Source organism: Corvus kubaryi, unplaced genomic scaffold (genome assembly GCF_017639235.1).
Source record: "Corvus kubaryi isolate FWS band 111438036 unplaced genomic scaffold, C.kubaryi_AGA036_p1.0 37172, whole genome shotgun sequence".
Classification (NCBI taxonomy): Eukaryota; Metazoa; Chordata; class Aves; order Passeriformes; family Corvidae; genus Corvus; species Corvus kubaryi.
Genome location: NW_024581047.1, coordinates 1,155,167 through 1,178,846, shown reverse-complemented (window position 1 = coordinate 1,178,846; position 23,680 = coordinate 1,155,167). Strand labels below are relative to the sequence as shown.

General features: G+C 41.5%; 1 protein-coding gene across 1 annotated transcript in view; it reads left to right on the top strand.

The window, feature by feature from the left end:
* The first annotated feature begins 1,264 nt into the window (after positions 1-1,264).
* Positions 1,265-23,680, top strand: part of UBE2Q2 (ubiquitin conjugating enzyme E2 Q2) — a 46,523-nt gene continuing 24,107 nt past the window's right edge. The window contains exons 1-2 of the mRNA XM_042021811.1: positions 1,265-1,686; positions 17,173-17,277. Coding sequence (XP_041877745.1) covers positions 1,501-1,686; positions 17,173-17,277 — 291 coding nt within the window. The 5' untranslated portion in view covers positions 1,265-1,500. The remainder of the gene's footprint in view (positions 1,687-17,172; positions 17,278-23,680) is intronic.

Genomic DNA, 23,680 nt, shown 5'->3' with positions numbered 1-23,680 from the left:
TTTGCAGACTGTACAGTCTAAGCAATAGTTCAGCCTGTCTAGGAGAGCTGAGTTGCACACACTGTATAATCAGTGTCTTTCAAATGATACCTAAAAAAACCTGTGGACTTTTTGGTATCTTTCATTCAGAGTATTTAACCGGTGTCAATCCTTCCTGAGTCCTTTTGTAGCAAAGTGTGTTCTTTGCAGCTCTCTTTGCTGGAAGGATAGGAATTTCAAGCCCACAAATCAGTAAAGCTTCCATATGCTTGGAGTTGGGCATGTGCATAACTGTTTTTCTGGATCCAGATTAGAGTTCTCACCACTTGACAAGATTCAGCTTGTGGTTTGTGAAGTGCTGCCAGTTTGTCTGGAATTAAAGATTTATATAAAATATCAATTAAAAAAAAAAGGCAATTCCCTGTTCCAGGTTTATGTGTGCACTGCATTAATTAATAGGTGGTTGGGAAACATGAAGGACACTGTGCAACAACATTGCTTGTATCACACTTCATGTCATGTGAGAGCTGATCCATGTTCCCAAAGCACTGACAACTATCTACATGCAAAATCAAGATGGGAAGGGACAAATAAAGGTGCAGAGATGGTATTTCCAGTATCAGGAAGGGGCAGCACCTCTTGATCTCTGAATGTAGCAAGTATTCACTTTACTCTGCTTTCATGCATCGTGATGCCTTTTCTGGGGATGAAATGCTGTACAAACAATTATAGGGGAGCTTAAATGGAGCAGTAACAATTTTTCTTGGCCTCTGTATTGCTGATTTCCAGCCTGCAGTGACCAACACCAGATTTTATTTGTATGGATCCACCAGAAATGTCAGGACAGGAATTCCTGGCTTAAGTCGACTGACCCCCGAGGAGTACTGAAGGACTGACAGGACTCTGAAATGACAAGTGCAAACCCAAAGCTGCAGTTTTTTCTCAGCAAAACAGAAGTGCGGTGAGGAAGCAATACCGCGTGCCCTTCCGCAGGGCTGAGCAGTGGGAGAGGAGGAGAAGAACGGGTGAGCGGTCATTGCGGTTCGGCAGCGGGGGGCCAAAGGGCTGCGAGCCGGGATGCAGAAGGCAGTGCCCGGGCAAGCCTGGGGCGGGCGGGCAGCGCCCGCAGGTGCCGCGAGTCAGCCCGGCGGGGGCGGGCGGCGGGCGGCGGCCCCGGGGGAGGAGCGGGGCTCGGGCCGTCCCTGGCGCGCGTGTCCCCGGCGCGGGGCCGGGCTATCGGGAGGAGGGCAGGGCGAGGGCGGGGCGGTTGGCGCGGCTGGCCCGGCCCGCCGAGGAGGAAGGGAAGGGAAGGGAAGGGGAGCGGACTGCGCTGTTGCCCTTTTAAGCGAGCGAGCGGGCGCAGGAGGCCGGTACAAAGGGAGCTCCGCCGTGCCCCGCCGGCTGGGGCTGCCCCGGCCCCGCCATCTTCTGCCCCGCAGGCGCGGCCGGGGCCAGGGTCGGGCCGGCTGAGTCGGAGGGAGGCGGCGGCAGCGCAGGCCCGGGCCCGGAGATGAGGCCAGGATGTCGGTGTCAGGGCTCAAGGCCGAGCTGAAGTTCCTCGAGTCCATCTTCGACAAGGACCACGAGCGCTTCCGCATCGTCTCCTGGAAGCTGGACGAGCTCCACTGCCAGTTCGTGCTCCTGCCGCCGCCGCCGGGCTCCAGCCCGCAGCCGCCGCCGCCGCTTACCATCCACTGCAACATCACGGTGCGGGGGCCGCGCGGGGCGGGGAGGGCCGGGCACGGCCCGCCCTCGCCATTGTCCGCGGGGCGCGGGGAGGGGGCGCAGCCCCGCCGGGGTGACTCAGCACGGGGGGACCGGGGGCCGCCGGGGCCGCTGCTCCGGGCGCCCTCCCCGCTGCCACCATAACAAAAGTTACGGGGGGCGGGCGGCCCCCGCCTCTTTTCCTGCGCGGCGGGGGCTCCTCCGGGGGACCCGGGCACGGGGGAAGGACGCGGGCCGGGGCCGCCGCCGGCGCTTCGGAGAGCCGCGAGCCGAAACAAAGGGCGGTCGGGTCCGGGGCAGCGGGCACAGAGCCCCGGGGCGGTGGCGGGGGGAGCAGAGGAGCCCCGCTGCCCGGCCTGGCCCCGCGGCGACTTGCGGGGCACCCAGGAGCGTTTTGCGCGGAGCCCGGAGGCGGCGGGCGGGCGCTTTACCGAGTGCGCCACACGGCCGCGGCCTGGGGCGGGCCCGGCCTCCCCCGCGGGGCAGCCCGAGGGGGCCGCAGGGACGGGAAAGTTGTCAGAGTCGCCGTCCTGGAGGGGTAATACAGAGCCCCTGCTCTGCTGCCGAAGGGCCGTTTTGTGATAACCGTGCGTTTAAACTTGTCAGGGAGTGCGAGCAGCCGTGTCCAGTCTGATGGTCTGCTCCCTGCCAAGGGCTTTGGAGGTTCCCCTTTATGTGGGGTTTTCTCCCCTTAAATTCATTTGGCTCAATATTTTTTAAATGAGTGGAAGAGAAGCTGAATAAAACGTTCAGTGTTGTGGGACGTGTAACAATCCTCTGGTTTTTTTAGAAGTTTAGGCCTAAACTTGCCAAAGGATTGGAATATATTGGCATCTGTGACTCACGTACACAAAAGTGCTGGAGGTTCATTTTTGTTGGGTTGGTTGCAGTTATAAGTGTTTTTAAATGCCTTATCAAGATTCAGCTACACAGTGATGTATTGAAGAACTGGGTGAAAATAGCATGTTCAAGTTTAAGGAAGATAAATTCTACAGCTTTTTTTTGGTCTTTGTATGAAAGTTTCAAACACCATGGTGGTAGAAACATGAATATTTCAGTACTGAAAGATGAAAATGTGTATGCAAACCAGGCAAGTCTAATAATAATCATGACCAGATTCTCACTTGCCTTAAAGTAACTTTATTAAATTAAAGGAGAGTTGTTAAGTGGATCTTTCAGTTTTCACAGTTAACTGTCATGAAAAGTTGCTTCTGTGGTCATGGGATAGATGTTTGTTTTACTGGATACTTGTAAGATATAAGATGCTGGGGGTTTTTTGGTAGAATAAACAAGATGCTTTGGTGTTCTTGTTTCCAGACATGACCCATCAGATGATGGTTTGTGTGACTTCCTATAAATATTTTTCATTCAGTAGAGGGCATTCCATTGCAGAGAAATTTGGCTTTTTGTTTCCACACAACATGATCTGTTTCATAAGTCTTGCTCTAAACAATAAAATGAAAGGTCTGATGATTGTGCACCCTCAGTTGCCAGTTGAATTTGATGGGTTATTTCTTCTTTGTCAAGTCACAGCTAACAGGTAAGCCAGCAGTAAGACCTGAAATTGTTATGCCCAGAATTTGTGCTGTGGTATTTATCTACTTCTGAGACTGCTTTCATTGTAACTACTTTTAATAGTAATTCTTATTGTGAAGAAATATGCCCACTTAGCTGTACGCCTTGGTTGAGGTGTGTCTGAGCAAGCAAGAAACCACTTAGGTCACCGTTGTCATATTTGTGTTAATGAGGAAAGAGTGTCTGCAATCTGCTGTTACAGTCTCTTGCCCCAAAGGTCAGGAGATCTTTCACATGCCATTAGACTTGTGGCGAATGAACCTGCACAAAGAACAGGAAAAGTGCTCTTTGAAACCCCAGAACTGAGACTTCTGCTTTGATGAAAGGCTGTGTCTGAGCTTCTTGAAGCTTTTGTTTCACAGTTGTCTGTGAGCGAGCAGCTTGGTGCTTTCTGATGTTGACTAGTTTTTAGCTCTTTGAGGCAGGTGGCTATTTTCCCTATCTGTTAAAAATAAATGGGGATAGGGCAACCTGAGATATAGAGGTGGCTCCCTTGAAACAAATGGGCAGCAGGTAATAGAACCAAGAAGAGAAAGCTCATCTCTGGGCTTCTGTTCTAGTTCTTTGACACACATGTTAGAACTCTTGAGAGTCACAAAAGTGATTTTTTTTTTTTTTTTTTCCCTCCCCCTCCCCACTAAATGGGGTCTCTTGGCTCTAACTCCTAATTGCATCTAGGTATTTTTGGAGGGTTTTGTGGGTACTGTAAACTAGAAAAGCCTAAGTCTTTACTGTGCTTCAGTGGCTCTGCAGGTACTGTGGGAACTAGAACTTTAAATAGCAGTAGTAGCATGCAAAGACTGGTAAGGCTATAAAGTTGTTGGTAAATATATTTTCTTGGGGAGACTCTGCATCAGAAGCTGCTGTCTTAGCACTCTGGATTTGCAGAGCAAATACACAACTTCAACTCTTTGCTTCTTCTAGCTGGTTTAGCCCGTTCAGTACTGATCCAGCCAGGGTATTTCCTTTACTCAGCAAAAGCATATGGTGGATTGTATCTGGATGCTCAAGAATCCTGTTAAGGGCGAAGAGTAAGCACAAAGCTCAATCAGCACTTCTTTTCTTTGGGGTTCTGTTAGCATACTCAGTATTTTACGTAAAATGACAGCTGTCTAGCAGCGTGTAGAGATGCTGAAGTTACGGGATGGAGAAATACCTGGTAGGGAAGGAAGCTTTTAGTAGCTAAAAAGAGGTCTGATAACTAAGTTGGCTCTGATATTCCCAACAAATCTTTTATGCTCTCCAGCCTCTGGAGAGAAGGCAGAGGGAAGAGAAAATATTCCTCTGGAGAGGTGAGAGAATGTATGCTTAGGAACTGTATAGGTCTCCACAAGTTTTCTGGACTAAAATTCACAGTTTGAGAAGTCTGCCACTGGCATTTCTCACTGAGATGATTTGCTGATTGTCTCTGTAGTATAAGTTTGTAGAACTATCAAAGTTCAGTGTTGGCTATAGCATCTCAGGGATACTGTACCTGTGACACTGAACACTGCTTGAAATTAAAGCAAAATACATTTTACTTGATAGCTCTTCTGTTTACAGAGTGGCAGCCAAACTTGGTCCTTCACTATTTCTGGTAGTGACCCATATTAGAGCTTACATGGTTAATCAGATTGTTTTAAAAGAGGCACTTCAGGGTGGAGTCACCCCTGTCAGAAACATTGCTGCTTATTCCTGAGAGCTGTCTAATTATTGAACTTGTTCAGGCTGTGTACCTTCACATTCCCATTTTGTTATGCCAACAGCAGTGTCTCCATTTGGAGTTTTATTTCTTTTTCTCTCAGGTTTCCTTTTTAGTTAACAGCACTATTCCAGTTGATCGAGTTCAGTAAACCTTGTCCTGTTCCTCATGTGTTTTGAAATAGTATCAAGCCTATGGCCTTACTTAGAGGAGTGTGTTTGTTGATCATGACTTTAGGCAAGTGTCCTTCAATACAATCTCTGGTTTCAGTTTGGTACCTTATCAGACTTAGGTCATAGTATTGCAAAGGGTGTGTTAGAAATATTGTCCACCGAAGTCTTTCTCCTGTTATTTCAAGGAAAAGGACTGGCTTGGATTGCTGTTAAACATTTTGTATTTTTCATATCATCTCTTGAAAGAGAAACTGGATATTAATATCTCTCCACCCATATGCAAAATTACTATTGAAATTCTGTGTCCTCAAGTGACACTTGCAGGTAGAATGGGGATTTGTGCCAATTCCGAGTGGGAGCAGGTTTGCCCTAAACCGATACAGGGCTGTGATGTGCAGTGATATCCTTCATACATTAGCAATTCAGTTCAGGTGATGTGGCTGACTCAGTAAACTCTTGCTTCTCTGTTGGAAAGAAGCATCTTCTGCTGAAAAATAACCCTGCTGCTAAATCGGAGTTAGAAGCTGCTGTGAATGACTTGAAAAGGTTGCTGTCTACAGATAACTGCAGTTGATGGGACAAGACTTTATTTTCCCTTCTGAACCAGAATGGATAAAAAGATATTACCTGTGAAGCTTTTGACGAGCTGGGTGTATACAGAGAGTGAGTGTATTGGAACATGTGACAGTTCTTCAAAGGCATAGGATTTTCGTATTGAACTCACTCCTAGCTAATGCCTAGACAGCTGGTAACCTTTTTAAAAGGTTATTTATTTGTACACATAACGAATGGGCCATTCAGTTCCAACCACAGATTTTTTTTTTTAATTTTTTTTTTTTTTTGTAGATCATTAGACATTCTGTAGTGAGGTTGAGACCTTTTCCTTGCAGCATATGGATGCCACGACTGTATAAAAACATACACAGCTTTATCTTGATAATATGTACTTTTTAGCTACAGTTAGATATACTTGGTGATTTTAAAGAAGCACTCATGCAACTGTTATCAAACATAACATGCAATAGAAATTGACAAGTTTAGTATTGTTTAGCAAACCAAAATGAAGCTAATAAAAAAATTACTAAAAGAGTAGTGAGGATTTTAATTTCTTTTTTTAATGTCAAAGCTGTAATTGGAAAAAGAATATCACATAAAGGAGTAGGAGGAATCTTTTGTGTCTGGAAGGCAAGACCTTTCTGACCGTGGTCTGGTTGTGTGATGTGTGAAAGGCTGTAACCAGTACCTTAGGACTTTACAGATGGTTCTGTCCTCCCTACAAGGTATGAAGTGCTCCTAAAATATCCTAGAAAGCCACAATGGTGGGCTTCAAATAGAAATGCTGGCATATGTTGAGATGTGTATAGTAAATTGTGTTCATTTCCAGTGTGTTGCTCATGTGAGTTAATGATACAGTAACTTCAGAACTAGGATTGTTGTGGTCCTTGAAAAAGCTCTCTGTGCCCTTTGATAATTAAAGAAGTTTTGTAGAAAGAATTACATTCTTTTTATTCAACACCCTTCTGCATGTGAGCTATTCAGGAGGTTTTGTGTATTGATGCCTTGTTGATATCCTCAACATGTATTGAAAGTTAGGATTGCTAGTAAGAACAAAGAGTGATGGTGTCCTGTGCACTCTGTAATAGTGCTGTTTCTTGCAGACCAGCAGAGGCTATGTGCCCTGTGAGGTGGCTGAAATAGAGTTTGCTGGATTAAGGACCTGGCTGGCAAGTAAAAATTCTTACCAAGTTCTTGTTGATCTGGACTATTTCCCAGTCTGGTTCAGCTGCACAAACAGCTGTCCCATCACAACAAGGGCGCAGGACTGAGTGAGAGCTGCTGCATCCAGCACTGCTGGCAGAGCCCTGGGTGGCGCTTGGAACTGACCTCTCCTGGGTGCAGCGCCTGGGGTGGTACCAGGCCCCTGGGCCTCCACCAGTGTCTATGTTGTTACAGTGACAGCTGGACCAGACTTAACTGCAAGGAGTTTGTTTACTTGAAAAATCTGATTCATTCCAGCAGAGTGCAAGATGCAGAGATGGAGACAGTTCTCTAAATAGTATTATTATTAGGAAAGAAAAAGAGGGCGTGGAATTTCTCATTAGGAACAATTATTTGTAGAAGTTGATTAACAGAAATGACTACTATTTTAGTTATGTCTCAGTGTGGACTCCTGTTCAGTATTGTCAGGTTGTTTGCTTTTATGTAGTTTTGCAAGGTTGTAAATGCCTGAATTCCTGGCTGGAGTATTAGGGTTTTTTTTTCCTTTAAATGGTAATATTCCATTTTTAAGAGACATGACAGTTGATGATTTAGTATATGTTCCACTGTGTTTCTTCAGCTGCAAGCTCTGTAAGAGAAGCAAAAATGACCTTTCACCAGCTCCTAGAAGACAACTGGAAAATTAAATGACTGATTATAGTAAGAAGAGGCTATTTAACATTTAGATCTTCAATCAGACTGCCTGTATGCAGTACACTTGAAGCTAATATGATCAAAATAGTTCTCAGTTGATCTCTAGTGGAAACAAGCATAACAGTTAGTGTATATCTCACTGATGTCTTGCTTCCAGCTGTAATCTCTAAGCGTGGTATGAAAATAATGACCTTACATGTGGGGATTTTTTTTCTTTATCTCTTGCTTACAAGACATCTTGGTGTACTAAGTACTGTAGAGCAGCTAATACATGATTTCTGAAGATTTAGTATGAACTGTATTCTCCTTTCTCTTAGACCTCAAAATTTTTTTCCACCTCATAGCAGAAAGAGTTCAGTACAGTTGGAGATCTTGTAGTAGCTTCTTCAGTGTGTATTCAGTAAGGCAGGAGCATAAGCTCTGTTAGAACTTGTATAGTGGCATTAGAAAAAAATCAAAGCGTTCCTGAGCAGTGGTGTTCAAGATACCACAGGCTTCCTTGAATTTTTGAAGTAGGAAATAACTGTGGTAAGAGTTGTGGTATTTAACTTATTAGTGGTAGACGTTGGTTGAACTATATGGTACTGCAGTTTTGCATGTGGGGGACAAAGCTTTATCTAAATGGCTCTAATCTGAAGGCCCATGGCTAAGCAGCATTAGGGCAGCTGTGTGCATGTTACTATGAGGGGAGAGCTTGGGAGCCTGGTGAGTGGTGGCTGGAATGGTCTCAGGTGTAAGGAGCAACAGGACCTCTCTTAGCTGTGAGTGAGAATGAAAAATCCTTCTATCTGCAGGAGTATGTGGAGCACAGCAAGTTTGCAAAGGGAAAAGGTGGAAAAGAGAAAGGTTGCTCTCAGAGAGGGGAAAGGGCACAGATAGAAGGGGATGCTGAGTGATTTGAACACTTAAAAGATGTAAATTTCTGAATTTAGAGAAAGAAGGGGAAGCCTCAATCTTTTGGGTGACAGCAGAGATGATACCAGACTCTTCATACTGTGGAGTAACTGTAAGTGATAAAGGTGAGAGGAGGTCTGCAAGGAAACTTTATGAAGTTAAGTTGGTGAGAGAGAGATGTGACACAACTTAGTTATAACTAGTTCTTCTGTTCTATCCATATTAGAAGCCATTTCTTGTTACTCTGGCTTTGTGACACTCATGTAGATGATAACTGGCCTGTATAGTTGCAAAAGTAGGTAATTAATAACTTGATGATTAGAATGAGTTGATAATTTGTTTCAAGTAACCAGACTTCCTGGAAGAATTTGGGCACATCAGATTCTGTGCTGGTAGTAAAGAGAGTATTGTAGAATGAGATTTGCAAAATACCTTTCTCTTGAGCCCCTGTGTGTAGCTGCTCTTAGGTAAAGCATTGCCAGCTTGAGTGCATGTGTAATGTGTGCATTAAAGGGAACCCCTTGTGTCTGAGAGCTCCCAAACAACCAGCCTCTGACAACTGGCAGGCTGAGGGTACAAGCACACAGTGGCTTTTTGTGTGTGAGGAGTAGGATAGCTTGATCCTACTGCTGTGAGGTGCTGTAATAAAAACCTCGATATAGTCTCAGGTCTACAGCCATGTTCCCAATAAACAAGTCACTTTGTTTTCAGCAGTGCTGTGTGCTTTGCTCAATTTTGAGTGTGGAGGATCTGTAACTTTATTTGTTGCTGTTAACATTGGCAAAGCAATGTTCCTTAGCTCCCTTGTGTTGGCCGTCCACAACAGTGTACATTTTCAGAGACTACACGCTGCTCTAGAGCAGCTGACTTGCTATGCTGTTAATGCAATCCTGTGTAGCATGGGGTTGTGTTTGAGCAGCAGTTCAGTAGCATTTGGTGGATTTTAGTTTGGGTCTGGACAAAAGTGCTAAGGGTGTTTAGTTTTTTTCTGTGAATTTCCTTGAGTGGAGAGATGACATGCTGCATGATGATGATGTAGAAAGTAAAATGCTGCTTCACAGTGATGAACAGTAACTGCATTTTATCAGAAAAGTGCATTTTTTTTCTTTTATGCTACAAATTCATGTTTTGATTCTGTGTAGTTTTGTTACACTGGACAAGTAGCCTCCTGCCTTTTGCTTGGTATGGAGGGAGAATGAGGTTTTGGCAACTGGTAAGAGTCTGATACCTGTTTTTCCAAGGGTTATGTGCAATTTCATGTTTTGGAATTGGCAGTTGGGACATTTTGCATAGATTAAATAATTTGAAGAAGAACTGTCTGTAAGAACTTGACCACAAGAAATATAAGAACTGTGCTGCCACATTCGCATTCATGTTTGTGACCATTTGAAGTGATATTTTGTGCCTTTGCTACTTTGGTTGTAGATATTTTGGCTTCTTTTCAGGTCATGATGTTTTGAGCAGTGAGAGGTGTGTGTACCTGGACAGAGAGATACGGAAGTAAAACACAAAAGGAGCTTGGATTATTTCACAAACTTTGAACTTATTAGCCTCTTGTATGTGCCCGTTTGAAAGCAGCAGCTGCTGAAGTTTTCAGGATTTTTTTTCTCTAAATGTTGTTTTCTGTCTTGGGTGTATAAAAAAAATTTAAAACTTGAAGATTCCCGTAATAATTTCAAGAGAATTCTATGGGCTTGGATTGAACAAATGAATTAGTGCAGGTGAAGGTGCAAATTGCAAACTGCATGGATTTTGGAATAATTTGTACACAAGTGAATTGCCATTGAAATACAGTCCCTGTTGATACTTCCTTAGTTCTGTGGTCACTATCAATGAAGATTGGCACTTACAGATGATGCTGCATCTGTATATTGCAGAAAGTGTTCCATGATCTAAGCTTTCAGTTGATTTAGAAATATTCTGTGGTCCCTGTGCACTCATGCAGAAGGCGGCTGTAGAAGGTGCAGTGTCAGAGCACTGCTTGTGTGGCTGACACCGAATGTGACAGCAGGGCAGTGGCTTTGCTCTCAGAAGGGTGTTGTGAAGACAAAAGGGATCTCCAGAACCATTCTGTATACTTTCAACAACTATTTCCTCCTGGTTACTTTTGTGGTAGCCTTCTGCAATCAGTAGAACTTGTTCATACAGAGAACTGTATTTTTGTTTGGGGCAATTTGTGGTTGCAGAGTGAATTTCACCAGCATCTCTAGAGTTGTGGTTTGTTACAGTCTTTCTGCTCCATGAGGCACATACCTTTCACCCTCCCTTCTCTAGCATGGCTGTATTTAATAACATAAACAATTCTAAAGCAAGGTACTCTGCTACACTTGCCTCATTCCTTGGAGAGTGTGTGGGAGAGGCAAATTGTGACCCTGTTAGTTGTGTTGATTTAATACGCTCCTGAAGGTATTGGCTTCTGCAGCGCTGAGCGTATTAGCAGAACTGACATAGAACAGGATTAGGGGATTCTTTCACCTTCCTCCTGCAAAGGTGCAAGATGATTAAGCTCTTGCAGTCCCAGGGATTCAACCAAAGGATGATGCTTCACCTGGGATGGTCATGTATAGCCTGTAGCTGTCAATACAGCCATTAAATTTGAGAGTAGAATTGCAGTAATTTTGTATGTTGTAGAGAGAGATGCGTATTTTAGACAGCTGAACTTGGTGCCTTACCAAGTGCAGGACTTGTAAGTGTTCTCGCTGAACTGAAGCCTGTCAGGCTTTAGGGAGGATGGAAGTAAAGTAAAGCTATACAAGCTTGCCTTCGGGCAAGTTAGTAGCATGTTATATACAATTTTAAAATTCAAGAGGAAAAGCAAGTTAAAGTTTTCCTCTTGTTTGGTAGTGATGGGTTCACTTTGCTTCCTTGCTACCACAAATACTAAATTTCATTTTAAACCCTCCATTGCAAACACTTTTCTTATCTTTTAGAACTCTTGATCACTGACATGTTAGATTCTTTAAGAAATGACAAATTTTTCATATCTAAAAGTGCAGATGTTAGGGTACTGTAATGTTCAATAATTTGATCTATACAACACAGCAAATGGTGGTGTCTGAATGTTTGAAAATAAAAGTTAGGGGGGGTTAAGTAACTGGAGGTTTCTGGGAAATGGTTTTATTTGGATTACTTTCAATGAAAGTGATTCTTCATGCTTTTTTCTTTCTTAATTATAAAGGATCAGTTGAGAGGGCAGATGACAATCAGCTGGCTTTTAAAGGTTCTTAAGCCTGTAGATTTCACTGGCACTTGAGCTGCTAGTGGTAGAAAATGCTTACTGCTTCTTAAACTGCCTTTGGAAAATTTGACCCCTAATAATGGGAAACAATCTGTCAGTTGTGTAATCACAACTAATGCTATTTTAAGTAGCTGTAAGTACTAGTGTTTTATGGTCACCAAGCTGAACTTTAGCTTAACAAATCTTCTAAATCCTAATATTTTTGTTAGAGGAAAAAGCCCACAGAGTTAATACTAAAGGCAGCTTGATATGGGTGAAAAATAAATAGTGAATGATTAACTAACAATTGCAAAAAAATGTGTACTAAATTGTAGCTAAGTGTTGTTTATTATTCTTCAGTATTTATTGAATGTTCATGTAGGATGTACATATGACCCCTAATAAAGATCTGATTCTGCTGTTTAATTAAATAAATTGCAAAGTTGGAAAGACATTTGGGATTTAAAATAAATTATTTGGCATGTGTTTATAGCTGCAAATGCATTCACCTTGAGAGGATTGTATTAGCCTTCTGAGACGTCTTGTTCCATTAGGATTTACTTCATTACCAAGATCTGGGTGAGCAAGAACAGTCTCTTTCCAATCTAAGATTGAGTTGTATCTGGTGTAAAAAGAACTGCCTAAGATGGAGATTTTGCAAAAACTAACGAACAGGCAAGAAGTAAAACTGGCTGAAATTTGTTCAGACAGTATGCTAAGGATTTTTAAAAGAAACCACCCCCACACTTTTTCCATCTAGTATGATCTGTAAATTAAAGAAAATTAAGAACTGTTACCTTGTAATTGTGATTTGAAATCATAATGCAGTAGCCACGTGTTTAAATGTGTTTTCCTACCATTTAGCTGTGATAAAATGGCTCAGTTGTGTGCAAGGAGTTATGATTACTCTATTGCCTTGCAGCAAACTGCAGGTACAGGTTGTTCTAATGTTAAGAGTGAGAGCAAGATGTTTTGATTTGGCAACATCACAATTTTAACAGTATTGTAGTAATTTCGAAATGTCTCATTTTAAAGTCTCTTACTAATGTCAAAATTGTGTCACTGTAGCTTAGAAAGCAGGATAAAAGATTATATAACATTGCAAGGAAATGGCCTCATTGTTAAGGATGAGAAAGCTTAGATAGGATATACTTAGATGACAGATCCTGTCCAGGAAAAGCTGTCTTAATGTGTGTGTTCCTGGAATCTTCTGTCACATTTTGCTGCTTTCTTTTTTTTTTTCCTTTGGTAAGCAAAATTGTTAGTAAAATGTAAGTAGAGCTCTTACAGAGGATGTAATGGAATGTCTGAACAGTGAGATCCCATGTGTATTCTTCTAACATGCTGTGGTTTTCCTAAATGACTTTGATCAGTTTTGAAATTGTTCCCATGGCAGAAGTGCAGGGCTTTATTCTCTTTGTATTTTGTGTGTTTGTTAGTGGCCTGAATTCTTTCACTGCATTCTGTCACAGAAGCATTTGTGTTGACAAAGCTCCCAGTCTGTCCTGGTGCAGATACAAAGAGTCTCTAGAAGTGATGATGCCATGAATTGAATTGTATCTGTGCTGCTGTAAACATCCTGCCTTTGTCCTGCTCCAGTGCAGGCGAGGTGTGACGTCACTGCTGTCCTGTCACCGCTGTCCAGCGGGCACTGCTGTGCTCCACAGCCCTCCCTCTTGGGATGAACTTCTGCCTTTGCTTGTGGAGAGCAGGAAAAAAGCAGCAGTTATATAAAACATCTCAGATACTGAATATGGTGATAGCTGTGCAGCTGAGAGAAATCATACAGACATGACAGCTCTCTAGTGAAAGGCCCATAGTAATGGGGCTTTTTAGCCACTGACAATTAATAGTAAAACAACTGCTATTTTAGGGTTCCTCTCGTGAATTGTTGTTTTTGAGAAGCCTGTGTTCCTTACATGACACAACAGCTCAAATCCACCTCTTATCTCTATAGGATGCAGATACAGGAAAAAAAAACCTGACTTAATTCTCTCAACAGAATTAGCTCTTGCGAAGTTCAGTTGTTTGACCTTACAAACCACAAGCTTAGCTTTAAGTTGCCTGCTGTGGTTATTACAAACTCATGAGCCTTTTTATATCTCAAGTTCAGAACGTTTGAAGTTTCTGTGAATTCTGTATTTCAAAATATAGTGACTCATATCCGCGTGGAAATCAGCTGTTCCAAAAATATGGATTACTTACAGATCTAAAGAAACTTAATGCCATTTATGTTTTTAAATTAAACGAATATATTTATTGGTAAGTCTGAAGAATTAAGAAGCATCACAACAAAATGGAAGTTTGATTAAATTTGTATTTTAATATTAAGCATCTGTTTTGAAAAAGTTGGAATGTGCAATTAAATAGTCGTACTCCAAAAATCTAAAATTTGAAGTATTTTCTGATACAGCTGAGTAAATACGCTTGCAGTGTTAAAGAAGAGTTTCTCTGAGAAGTTCCATTTTTCCCATTCATGTTTTAAAAGCTAGATCAGACTAAAAATTTGAATAGTTGATAATTTTTAGGACATAGTCATATGTGCTATACACTAATAATCCAGGCAGTATCGAGTTCTTGACGTTTCCTCACCTACAGGAGGATTTGTTTTCAGGGCAAAAAATGGAGTGAGTGTAAACCATGAGTAAGGACTGTCATTCAGAGCAGGAGGCAGCAGCACATTCAAGTAGCCACTGCAATGTATTTAAAGTCATAGTGGGATTGCTTAATCATCAGATCTGCACTGTCAGTCATGTCCCTGGCTGATGACAGACATGCTGCAAGTATTTTGGAGGACATATTTATATAGGCCCCCAGACTGGAATAGATACTGGTTGCAATAAGGAATGTCCTACTGTGGGGTTGGTCCTCAAATTTTTTCAGGTGGAGAAAGGAGAAATAAAATTGTCAGAAAAAAGGAATATAGACAGTGAAGAGTTGAGTTCCACTCTCTAAGCAGTCTTCAGATTCCAGACATGATTTAGAAGAGAGGACTAGCAGGTGTTTGTGTTCTGTAAATCTTTGCAATTGATAGACTTGCATAGATCTGGACTAACAAATTTTTTTAAATGCTTGATTAAAAAAAAAAAAAAACAAAAATACCTGTTAACAGAATGGTGCATGCATGCACAGTCCAAGTGTTGACTGTATCTGGAGAATATTTTTATTCTAATGAGTCTGAGGATTTTAAGAAACAGATGGCTTGGTGAATCTTGGAAGGGATTTTGCTTGTTCTTTGTATTTCTTGATGGGAATGTTGGTGTCATCTAAAGTCATGGTAGTAGTGTTTACCCTACTGCCTTTCTCAACTTCATGAGCTGGCCAGAGAAGCTCAGGTCTCAAAAACAGCTGGGTCAAACAAGTATTCAGGCAGTGGGGCCACAGTTAGCAGAGATTCCCTTATGCTGTTGCCCACTGTGCATCCAGATCAGTGCATAGTGTGAAAGGCTTGAGGTGAGAAGATTGCTCCATTGCAGAAGACTTCACAAATAGGTTGCATGTTATTAAAAATGAGTGAGATGTGATCAGCACAAAACCTGGAATACCTTTAATGAAGTTTAGCTCCTAAAAATAACAGTTTAGAAACCCAGTGGCAACAGGGGGATTCAGCTTTATTTCTCCCACAGAGATAGTGGTTAATCTCTTAAGTGAAACTGAGGAGAAAATACACTCTTCTCAAGTGCTGTGTTGTGTAAAGGAAGAAAGTGATTAAACCACATCCGTAAGCCTGCCGTAGCCATAAGTCTTGGCAAGCTGAGCACTGGACTTTCTTGATAGATATTTGAGATTTTAGGCCTTAGTTAATCAAGACTAGATATTCCAAGGTCTCTGCTTTGTGTATAGGGTCCTTTGAAGTGAAGGTAAAAGATGTGAACGATACCTTTATGTAAAAATACAGGGAATATAATGTATTCCTTTAAGGTGTGATTTAGGAAAAAAATACATAAACTCAAGGGGATTGAACTTGTTAAAACATAAGTTTATGCAAAGGCTTCAGTTTACAGGTGGGAATTTTAAACCTCTGTATCTAGAACTTCTCTGGAGTATGGTGCCAGGTGGGAACTCAGTCTGTTTTTCCAAAACTGATGTCCTTTAGTCACATGGCTTCTTTTATGGGGTTCAGCACTTCAGCTAGAAGGTCAGTTAGGAAATACACTTTATTAACAGCCAGTTCTGACATGCTTGTATTTTTCTCCAGTTGTCAAATCTTGACTGTTAAGTGTTGAAGAATGAAGCATAATTTATTGTTTCTGGAATGAGAAAGATGGATTTTTTTCATTTTCAACTGCAGTGAGGGCAATGAATGAAAATTCCCTCATTATTTTGTAGGACCTGGGGATATGAAGATAATATCTGTGTGATAAAACTGAGATTCAGCAATTTGTCCTCAGCTACTAAAATTTAATTGAATAGGTGAGAAGTAGAGAATGCCTTAAATAACTAAAACCAAACAAGTAGAATCCATGCACGTCAGTGATGTGAAGGGACACCTACTGTTGAGTTGGAAGCTACATGGTTTCCTCCATCCTCACAATGTTACCAAACCTGTGTGAGAAGAAAATTGGAATTGCTTTTTGAAACCTATAAACAAGAGCCAAGGGATTTCTGTTCACCTTTCTCTACCAGGGGTCTGTTAAGCACCTTTGGAAGGGCTGCATCCTGTGGCACCTTAGTGACAGTGGCCCTGTCAGCAGCTGTGGGCCACATCTCTTCCGTGGATTCCATGTGCCCGAACCATAGCTTGTTGTGCAAACTGGAACACACTGGTAATCCTGTGAGCCCGTTTGATCTCACTTGGCTGTGTCCTGGCACCTGCCTGGCAGCTGTAGGATGCTGTGGAGGGAATGAAGTTATGCCGTAAACTTTCCTGTATGCAGTATATTGCATGAGAAATCTTTAACAGTGGCAAGTCCTCTGTGAGCCTTGGTGTACAAAGATAAAATGGCAGACTTTGGCCCTGTGATCTGCCAGTTAAACTGTCCTCCAAGGCAGGAAATTTGAGCTATATTGCTTTGGTCTGTGGGTCTAGAAGAGTTTCAATAATCCTGTTTGAGGAGGAAATCTAAAGATTCCAGGTTTTATTGCTTTCACAACTTTTCTTTGGAAGAAACTGTGTTTTTATGCAAAATCAGCATCGGTTTTATTCTTTGACATGTACTACTTGAGATTCCATTTTTTGCTAATTATCACTCATACTGCATTTTTAAATTTCTCCCTCCTGCTCCACCTGCCCCCAAGGTTTTAAACATTTCAGCACTGCTTCTTATGTATATCCGTCATCTGAGAAAGATGAAAATAGGATGAAATACTAGAAGAACCAGTTGGCTGGATTTCTTTCAACTTCTTTTGCATTGCCTAAAAATGCAGTGCTAAAAGCTTCTGTGTTACCTGACATAGAGTAAGATAAAAGGTGATGTTAATATTGTGTTATGAAATTCTGGGGATAAATTATTTTTAAAAGCTTTGGGACTTGTTGTTTATTTGTTGGGTCTTTTGTTGTTTGTTTTTTTTAACAGGAGTCTTACCCCTCTTCATCACCAATATGGTTTGTAGAATCAGATGACCCAAACCTGACTTCAGTCTTAGAGCGTTTAGAAGATATTAAGAAGAGCAATACTCTGGTGAGTGAAGTGTTTTGGTTATTTTGGGCATTTGCTTGGGCTTGGGTGTTTACTTGGCTTTGTCACATTAACCAGCAGGTCAGCTAGTTCAGTTTTAGGGTTATTTGGGGGGATTTTATAAACACAACTTTCTCTTATAAAAAAACTTATGAGCCAAAAGTAATCCAGAAGTTTTGATTACTTCTTTTAGAGAGTAAGCATTTAAGTAAAGTTTCAGCCCCAGTAATTACAGTGTGAAGTTTTCTGAAACTGATTAAACAGTGAAGTGGATGAAAATATTAAAACTACTGAATAAAACAGCTGTTGTAGAGTTTTCTTTGCACAGAAATCTATTACAGAGGCAAAACTTTGTACTCTTGAGAATGTATATTCTCCAAAACATGACTACAATACAAAGAATTCTTGGTTTCAGTAAAGGGAACTTGACCTGATAGCTTCTGGTTCATCAGAATGTTCCTTAGGTACTGATACATTTAAGCAGTGTTGCGACTTTGGACAACTGCTACTTAAAGGAAATCTTTGTATACAGATTCTAATGGTTATTTCGTATTTCAGAAAACTCTCAAGCATTATATCTTACTTAAATACCCTTTTCATGTAGTGATGGGAGCTCGGGGGAAGGCCACATGAATATAAAAATTAACTTTCCATTCTGTGTAGGGAGCTCTCCTTGAATACTGCTTGGAAATAAATTTCAGCACAAATGCAGTTTGTTCCACAAAAAGGAGTATTGCAGCATACTGACAAATTTAGGTGGTCTTTATTAATTGATGATATTAACATTTTGTGTTTATTTTGGTGGACAGGGATGTGATGCATACAAAAATCAGTCTGCTGAATACTGCTTATTGCATGGGTTATGTGCTTAGTATTTGGGAAAAATTGGGAATGTTCTTTCTTAGGAAAACCTACTACTTGTTATGTTTACTGGGATAATGTTAATCTAGGATACCCAACCTTACGCAAGAATGTACAAGTGTCTTTTTCTAAAGATAGTTGAGGATGCATTTGACTTCTGGCAGAAATAACTAGGAAACTAATAAGAGTGAGAGTCTTTGTGGGCCTTGACATAATTAAAAGCAGTTGTAGAGCAACATCAGTGTTTTAATGCATTTTGTTGGATCCGATTGCACAAGATGTACATCTCTGTATTTTCTATTTCAACCTAAAATTTAGACTAAACTACATTCAGAAAAGTATTATAAATCTTAGTCTTTGTAAGTTTTGCCTAGAAAGACATAGGAAGGGATACTAACAGAAAAATGAGCTTTTTGCTTAAAGACACTTTTCAGAAGATTGTGCAGCTTGAAACTGCTGTGGCTGGTATTCAGCCTAAAGGTTCTGAACAAGACATTTCCTGTGTGCAACTGCCTGAAAGAGGGTGGAAAGCTTTGTTGTAAACATGCATGGGACTTGCTGTGCTGAATTGCATATGCACACAGACCGCTGATGTACCTGGTAAGAAAACAGCTTCTGCTATCAAGATTGTACTTGCCCATGTAAAAGCTGCTGCGTTGATGTAATAGACACCTGTGATGGCCCGTTGGTTTCTCAGGAATCCACCCTGCATCGTGCTATGCCAAGGTGAAGGCAGATGGGAGTGGTTGAGGAGACAAATACTTGCACTACATAATCTGACTTCTTTTTTTGCTCCAAAGACTTGGCTTGTGAGGTTTTGATTGGTTTTTTTCTCCCTACAGCTCTTCCCCATGAAACTCCCTCCCTTTCAATGGCATTGGAGCAGCTCACACACAGGCTTTTTGCAGTAGGGTAGGAAAGGATAGGGAACTACCTGTAGAAATCCAAAGGCTTCTAATTTATCACAGTCTCATAAAAATTCACTTTGTTTAATTTAGAATAATCTAGAATGTTTCAAACCAGCTTTCATTTAATTTACTGCAGGTAAAGGATCATTAGTGCCATGTTGCTCTAAACTCATAGTTATGAGAGCAGTCAAATTTTGAATGGGAAAAGGTATTGAACTCTTCCAGGAGCTCAGTTGTGCTAAAAGCACTGCTAGCACATGTACCCTGGTTTAGCCTTTGGTATTGCACTGTCCTTTCTACCTGCTTTGTAACTTGTGACAGGTGTCAGCTGTTTGGGAAACTGAAGAACATGTTCTTCAGGCATAAGTGTTTGACATGTAGAAGCCTTGTCATTTGACATGGTAAAAGGAAAACTGGCTTATGATGTCGAAATCATACATGTTTCCTGGAAAATCTTCTGTGGGTCTGAAACTGTGTTAGTTTCCGTGCATCAGCGTGCTGCTTGTGCTGTGAAAATTTGTCAAAACACTAAAAATGTTGAAAAGTTATTAAAAATATTGATCAGCATAGATACCATTAGGCTTGGACAGCTTGGCTGCTTGGTTGTCAATGCTGAACAAATTTCAGTCAGCAGATGAAGGGGCTACAGAGTTCTTTCAGCCCCTAGTGTCTCCTGAATTTCCTTCTGAAAATCAGCTACGCTTAGACTTTTTAAGTATGAAGCTGCCATCTGCCTTCTAGTGGCTGTGCTATGCAAAAGAGAAATCTTACTGCAATTCCCTTGTTCTGGTTAATACGATGGAAGTAACATGATGCAAGTCTGAAGCCTCAAACCTTATTTCATGAGATGTTAAATATAACTCTACACTACTTGGAGGTCTGCTTTTTAAAGAGAATAGGGAAATGGGCTTAAATTCAGAGAGGCAGCTTTAATTCTCACACTGTAGATCTTAAACTTGCATGGAAGATGTCAGAAGTATACAATTCCTCGCATAAATATGTTTACAGCTTGGATAAGCTGCTGTCTTGAAGCACACTGCTTCTGTGTTAATAATTTAGATTAAGTCCCACATGGAGGCATTTCAGGGAAGAATGTTGTCTCTTGCAAACTCCCAGTGTGGCAGCAGCTATTTCTGTACTGGGAGTCGCAGAGACAAAATGCAGGAATAAGCTTTGCTTTACTTTCTGAAAGTGCCCGAGGCTGCTGAGTGTGGGGGAGGTACTGTGACTGTTACCTGCTAGCCAAGTAGTGGCCACACTCCAAGTGACAATTATTGCTTCCCTCTGTTTCCATTTGTATTCTTCTTCAGCACTTTCTCAGTGGTAGGCTAAGTTTTATTGATGCATTTATTTTTATATAGATATTGTGGGTGTGGGTAGAGACACATAGAATAATTAAGTCTTTCTAGGATTAAACTGTACTTCTTAAATTCTTTTTTCTTCGTAATCAGGAAACAGGGTGTTTCATAGTGAAGCCAGCAGGATATTAATATCTTAAAAGGTATCCTAAAATTGTTAGTGCTTTCATACCGCATTAGGAAGATCTCTTCGTACATAAAGAAAAGCCTCCTAATGTAGGCTGGGTTTCAGAAAAAATTCTTCTAAACTGTTTTTGGATATGCAGGATATTAAGATAGGGAACAAAATTCCAAGAGGTGTTTGTGTTCTAAACCAGCCTTATGGTGTCCACAAGAATCACCAACTTCTCAGAACTCCTGAGGCATTAAAAATCATAGGGGTGTGTGTTCCAATTATATAATTTTTGTTATTTTGATATTAATTATAATCAATATAACAAATTTATAAATGCGTTGTTGTATGTGGTCACTTGAGCATTTCCCTTCTGCAGGCTATTCACCTTGCTCCTTTACCCTGTGGGTTATGCATTCTGGTTGCTGTTTACTTTGTGCTTTAGGCAGTTAGTGCTCCAGGGAAACTACTGGTGTACTGATAGTTCATGTTTCTTCAGTAGCCTCAAAGTGCATCTGTTAAGCATTCATTTTACATTCGTCAAGCCTGTGAAGTTACCCTGGAAATATATTTAAATTATTAATACACGATAGAAATCTGCTCTCCCTTTTGATAGTCTGTTCATGTACATACCAAGACATCAAATCATGCCAGGCCCTGCTTAGAGCACAGGGGTGGATCAGATGTCTTCTAGATGTGCCTTTCAGCTCAAATTATCCTGTGATTTTTCATACAGAGGAGCAGAGGATAAGGGATAAGTGATGGTGATCCATGGCAGAAAGATCAATGGTATGAAATTAATTCCTGTGGAGGAAAAATGTGGCAATAAGGAAGAAGGGTGGAAGGGTTGTACAGACAGGATCAGCTTCTTGCTCTGCCACCATCTTTGCAAATTGTAGATACTGATTTCAAATAAAGCAGCTGATCTATAAAAATGAACTGCAGTGTGAGTTGCATTAAGCTAACCCTGAAGTGTAGAATCCTGCCAAGGAAGGGGATCCCTGCTCTCAGCTGCAGGTCTCTGCCTGCCCCTTCATGATGAAGTGGTGCTTGTGTGCTGAAGCACATCAGGAATTGATCTGCCACAAAGCTGATAAGCTGCCACATAGTTGTGTGATCTCTGGTGCCAGTGGAACTGAGAAGGTGAAAAGCTGCTGGAGGACCTTGTCAGGCACAGCTGCTGTAATTTGGCCCAGGTTGTGCCAGCAGCTTGTTGTTTCGAAGGTGCTCCATTTCCTTGCTTGTGGCCCTGTGCTCAGAAGCAAGGGAAACTTACAGGGTGTTAGGTCCTGGCTGCAAAAATTTCTTCTGAATTTCAGTTCAGGTAACAGGATGTTTTGTGGGGAGGAGGGGGTGTGAAGGAAGCAGGGCAGGAAGCAGTTCTTAACTCTGCAGCCTGTATTGTCTCTTTCTGTCAAGACACATCTAATAGTGTGTTCATCTGCTTTTCCAAGGTCAGTGCTAATTGACCAGCACAATGCCAATGGTGGCAGTCTTCCCTCACCACTTAGATTTATTTTTGTATGATTCACAGAAGATGTAAACAAATTATTGGCTCTGCAAGAAAAATTACAGCTCCTAGAATTGTGTGGTTTATGCTCCAGCACTCCATGAGGCAATGTTTGTGCAGAGAAAAAGTTTCTCAACAAAATGTGTAGCAGTGTAACTTTACGCATCTTGCTCATACTGAAAATAATAGTTCTAAGACCTGTGATTCTATCTGGCAGCTAACTTTTTGATGGATGAACCTGATTCCTGCCTTCTAAAAGATTTCGTGATGTTTCAGATACACGGGAAACTTCAAACAAGTGTAGAGTTTTAATGCTGATGAGCAATGTGTTTGTTACTGAAAGTTTTTTGTCAAAACCTATTGTGTCTCATGTATATACTCCTAAGAAATGTGGTGCTGGTACCCCAGTCCTTTTGGTGATACCTGCTTAATTTTTGAGTTGGATTGACTTATCGTGAATGATGCGGAAACAGCAGACGTGGTGTGATAGTGTTGTAATGTAGGCTGGTATCTCAGTTCATGGCCTCAGATGAATAAATAACATTCCTGTTAAACACAATGTGGAATTCTGCTGTAGAAGGGAAAAGCACTGAAGCTTTCAGATAGCATAAGGGCAACATTTGCTAATCCCTGCTAGTGATTTGGGCTTGGAAATGAGTTCTTAACCCTGGAGAGACTGAATTTTTCACTTCCGGTGGGGTAAGGTGAGAGCATTTAAACTGGCCAATAGCAAGGCTTTAGAAATGTATTTTGGAGTGTGTGTGCAGAAATGCCTGTCTTGTATGCTGCCCTCGACAAGTGGCAAGACAAATTCTCCTTGGTATCTGGAAGAAAAGTCCATAAATGGTTGTATAATTTTTGCAAGCTTCATCTAGGGTATTGTTTTGCAAATAATGAGATGTTGACCCTTTTACAAATGGATTTTGCAGTCCTTTTTTTTTGTTTCCTGACACAGCTGTGTGAAGACCTTGGGAAGTTAGGAATTGCAGTAGTATGGTCTTTAATGTCTTGGCCTTAACTAGGAATCTGAGGCTGCCTAGAGAAAGTTAACAGCTGTGGAAATCAACTTAATTACTGGGGTGATCAAAAAGCAAACTTAATGTTCGTTTCTGCAGGAATAAATTTTTTTTTCTGGCTTGCATTAGTGAGTGTGAGGTGTTCCATAGTTTGCAGTTAACAGAGCAGGGTCAATGGAACACTGCAGGTCGGAAACAGAAGTCAGAGCTAGTAACAGATTGTGCCTCACCGTGACACAAGATACAGCAAGCACAGTGCCTGGGCTCCAGCTCAGAGCCTGCCTGGCTCCTGGGACTTGGACAGGGTTTCTCTTGTTCCACTGCCTTGCTGGTGTGCCCTGTGAAGGAATTCAGGATATGGAAAACCAGACTTCCTCCTTTGTGTTTTGAAGACATGGTTTTTTTAACCTGGGAAATGGGAATGGACCATTTTGTCTTGTGGGATTTGACCATTTGCTTATTCCATAGTGATTTGTGGCTCAGACACCTATGTTTGGAATAGATAATGCTGTCAGAGTAGATTATTTTTCTGTTCATGGCTTTTTTCTTAGATGTAGGAAGATGAATGGGAGTCATCTTTAACTTGCCATGTCCTTGAGTTTCTATTGTGGGGACTTTACTATGAAGGTTACAGAGGAAAT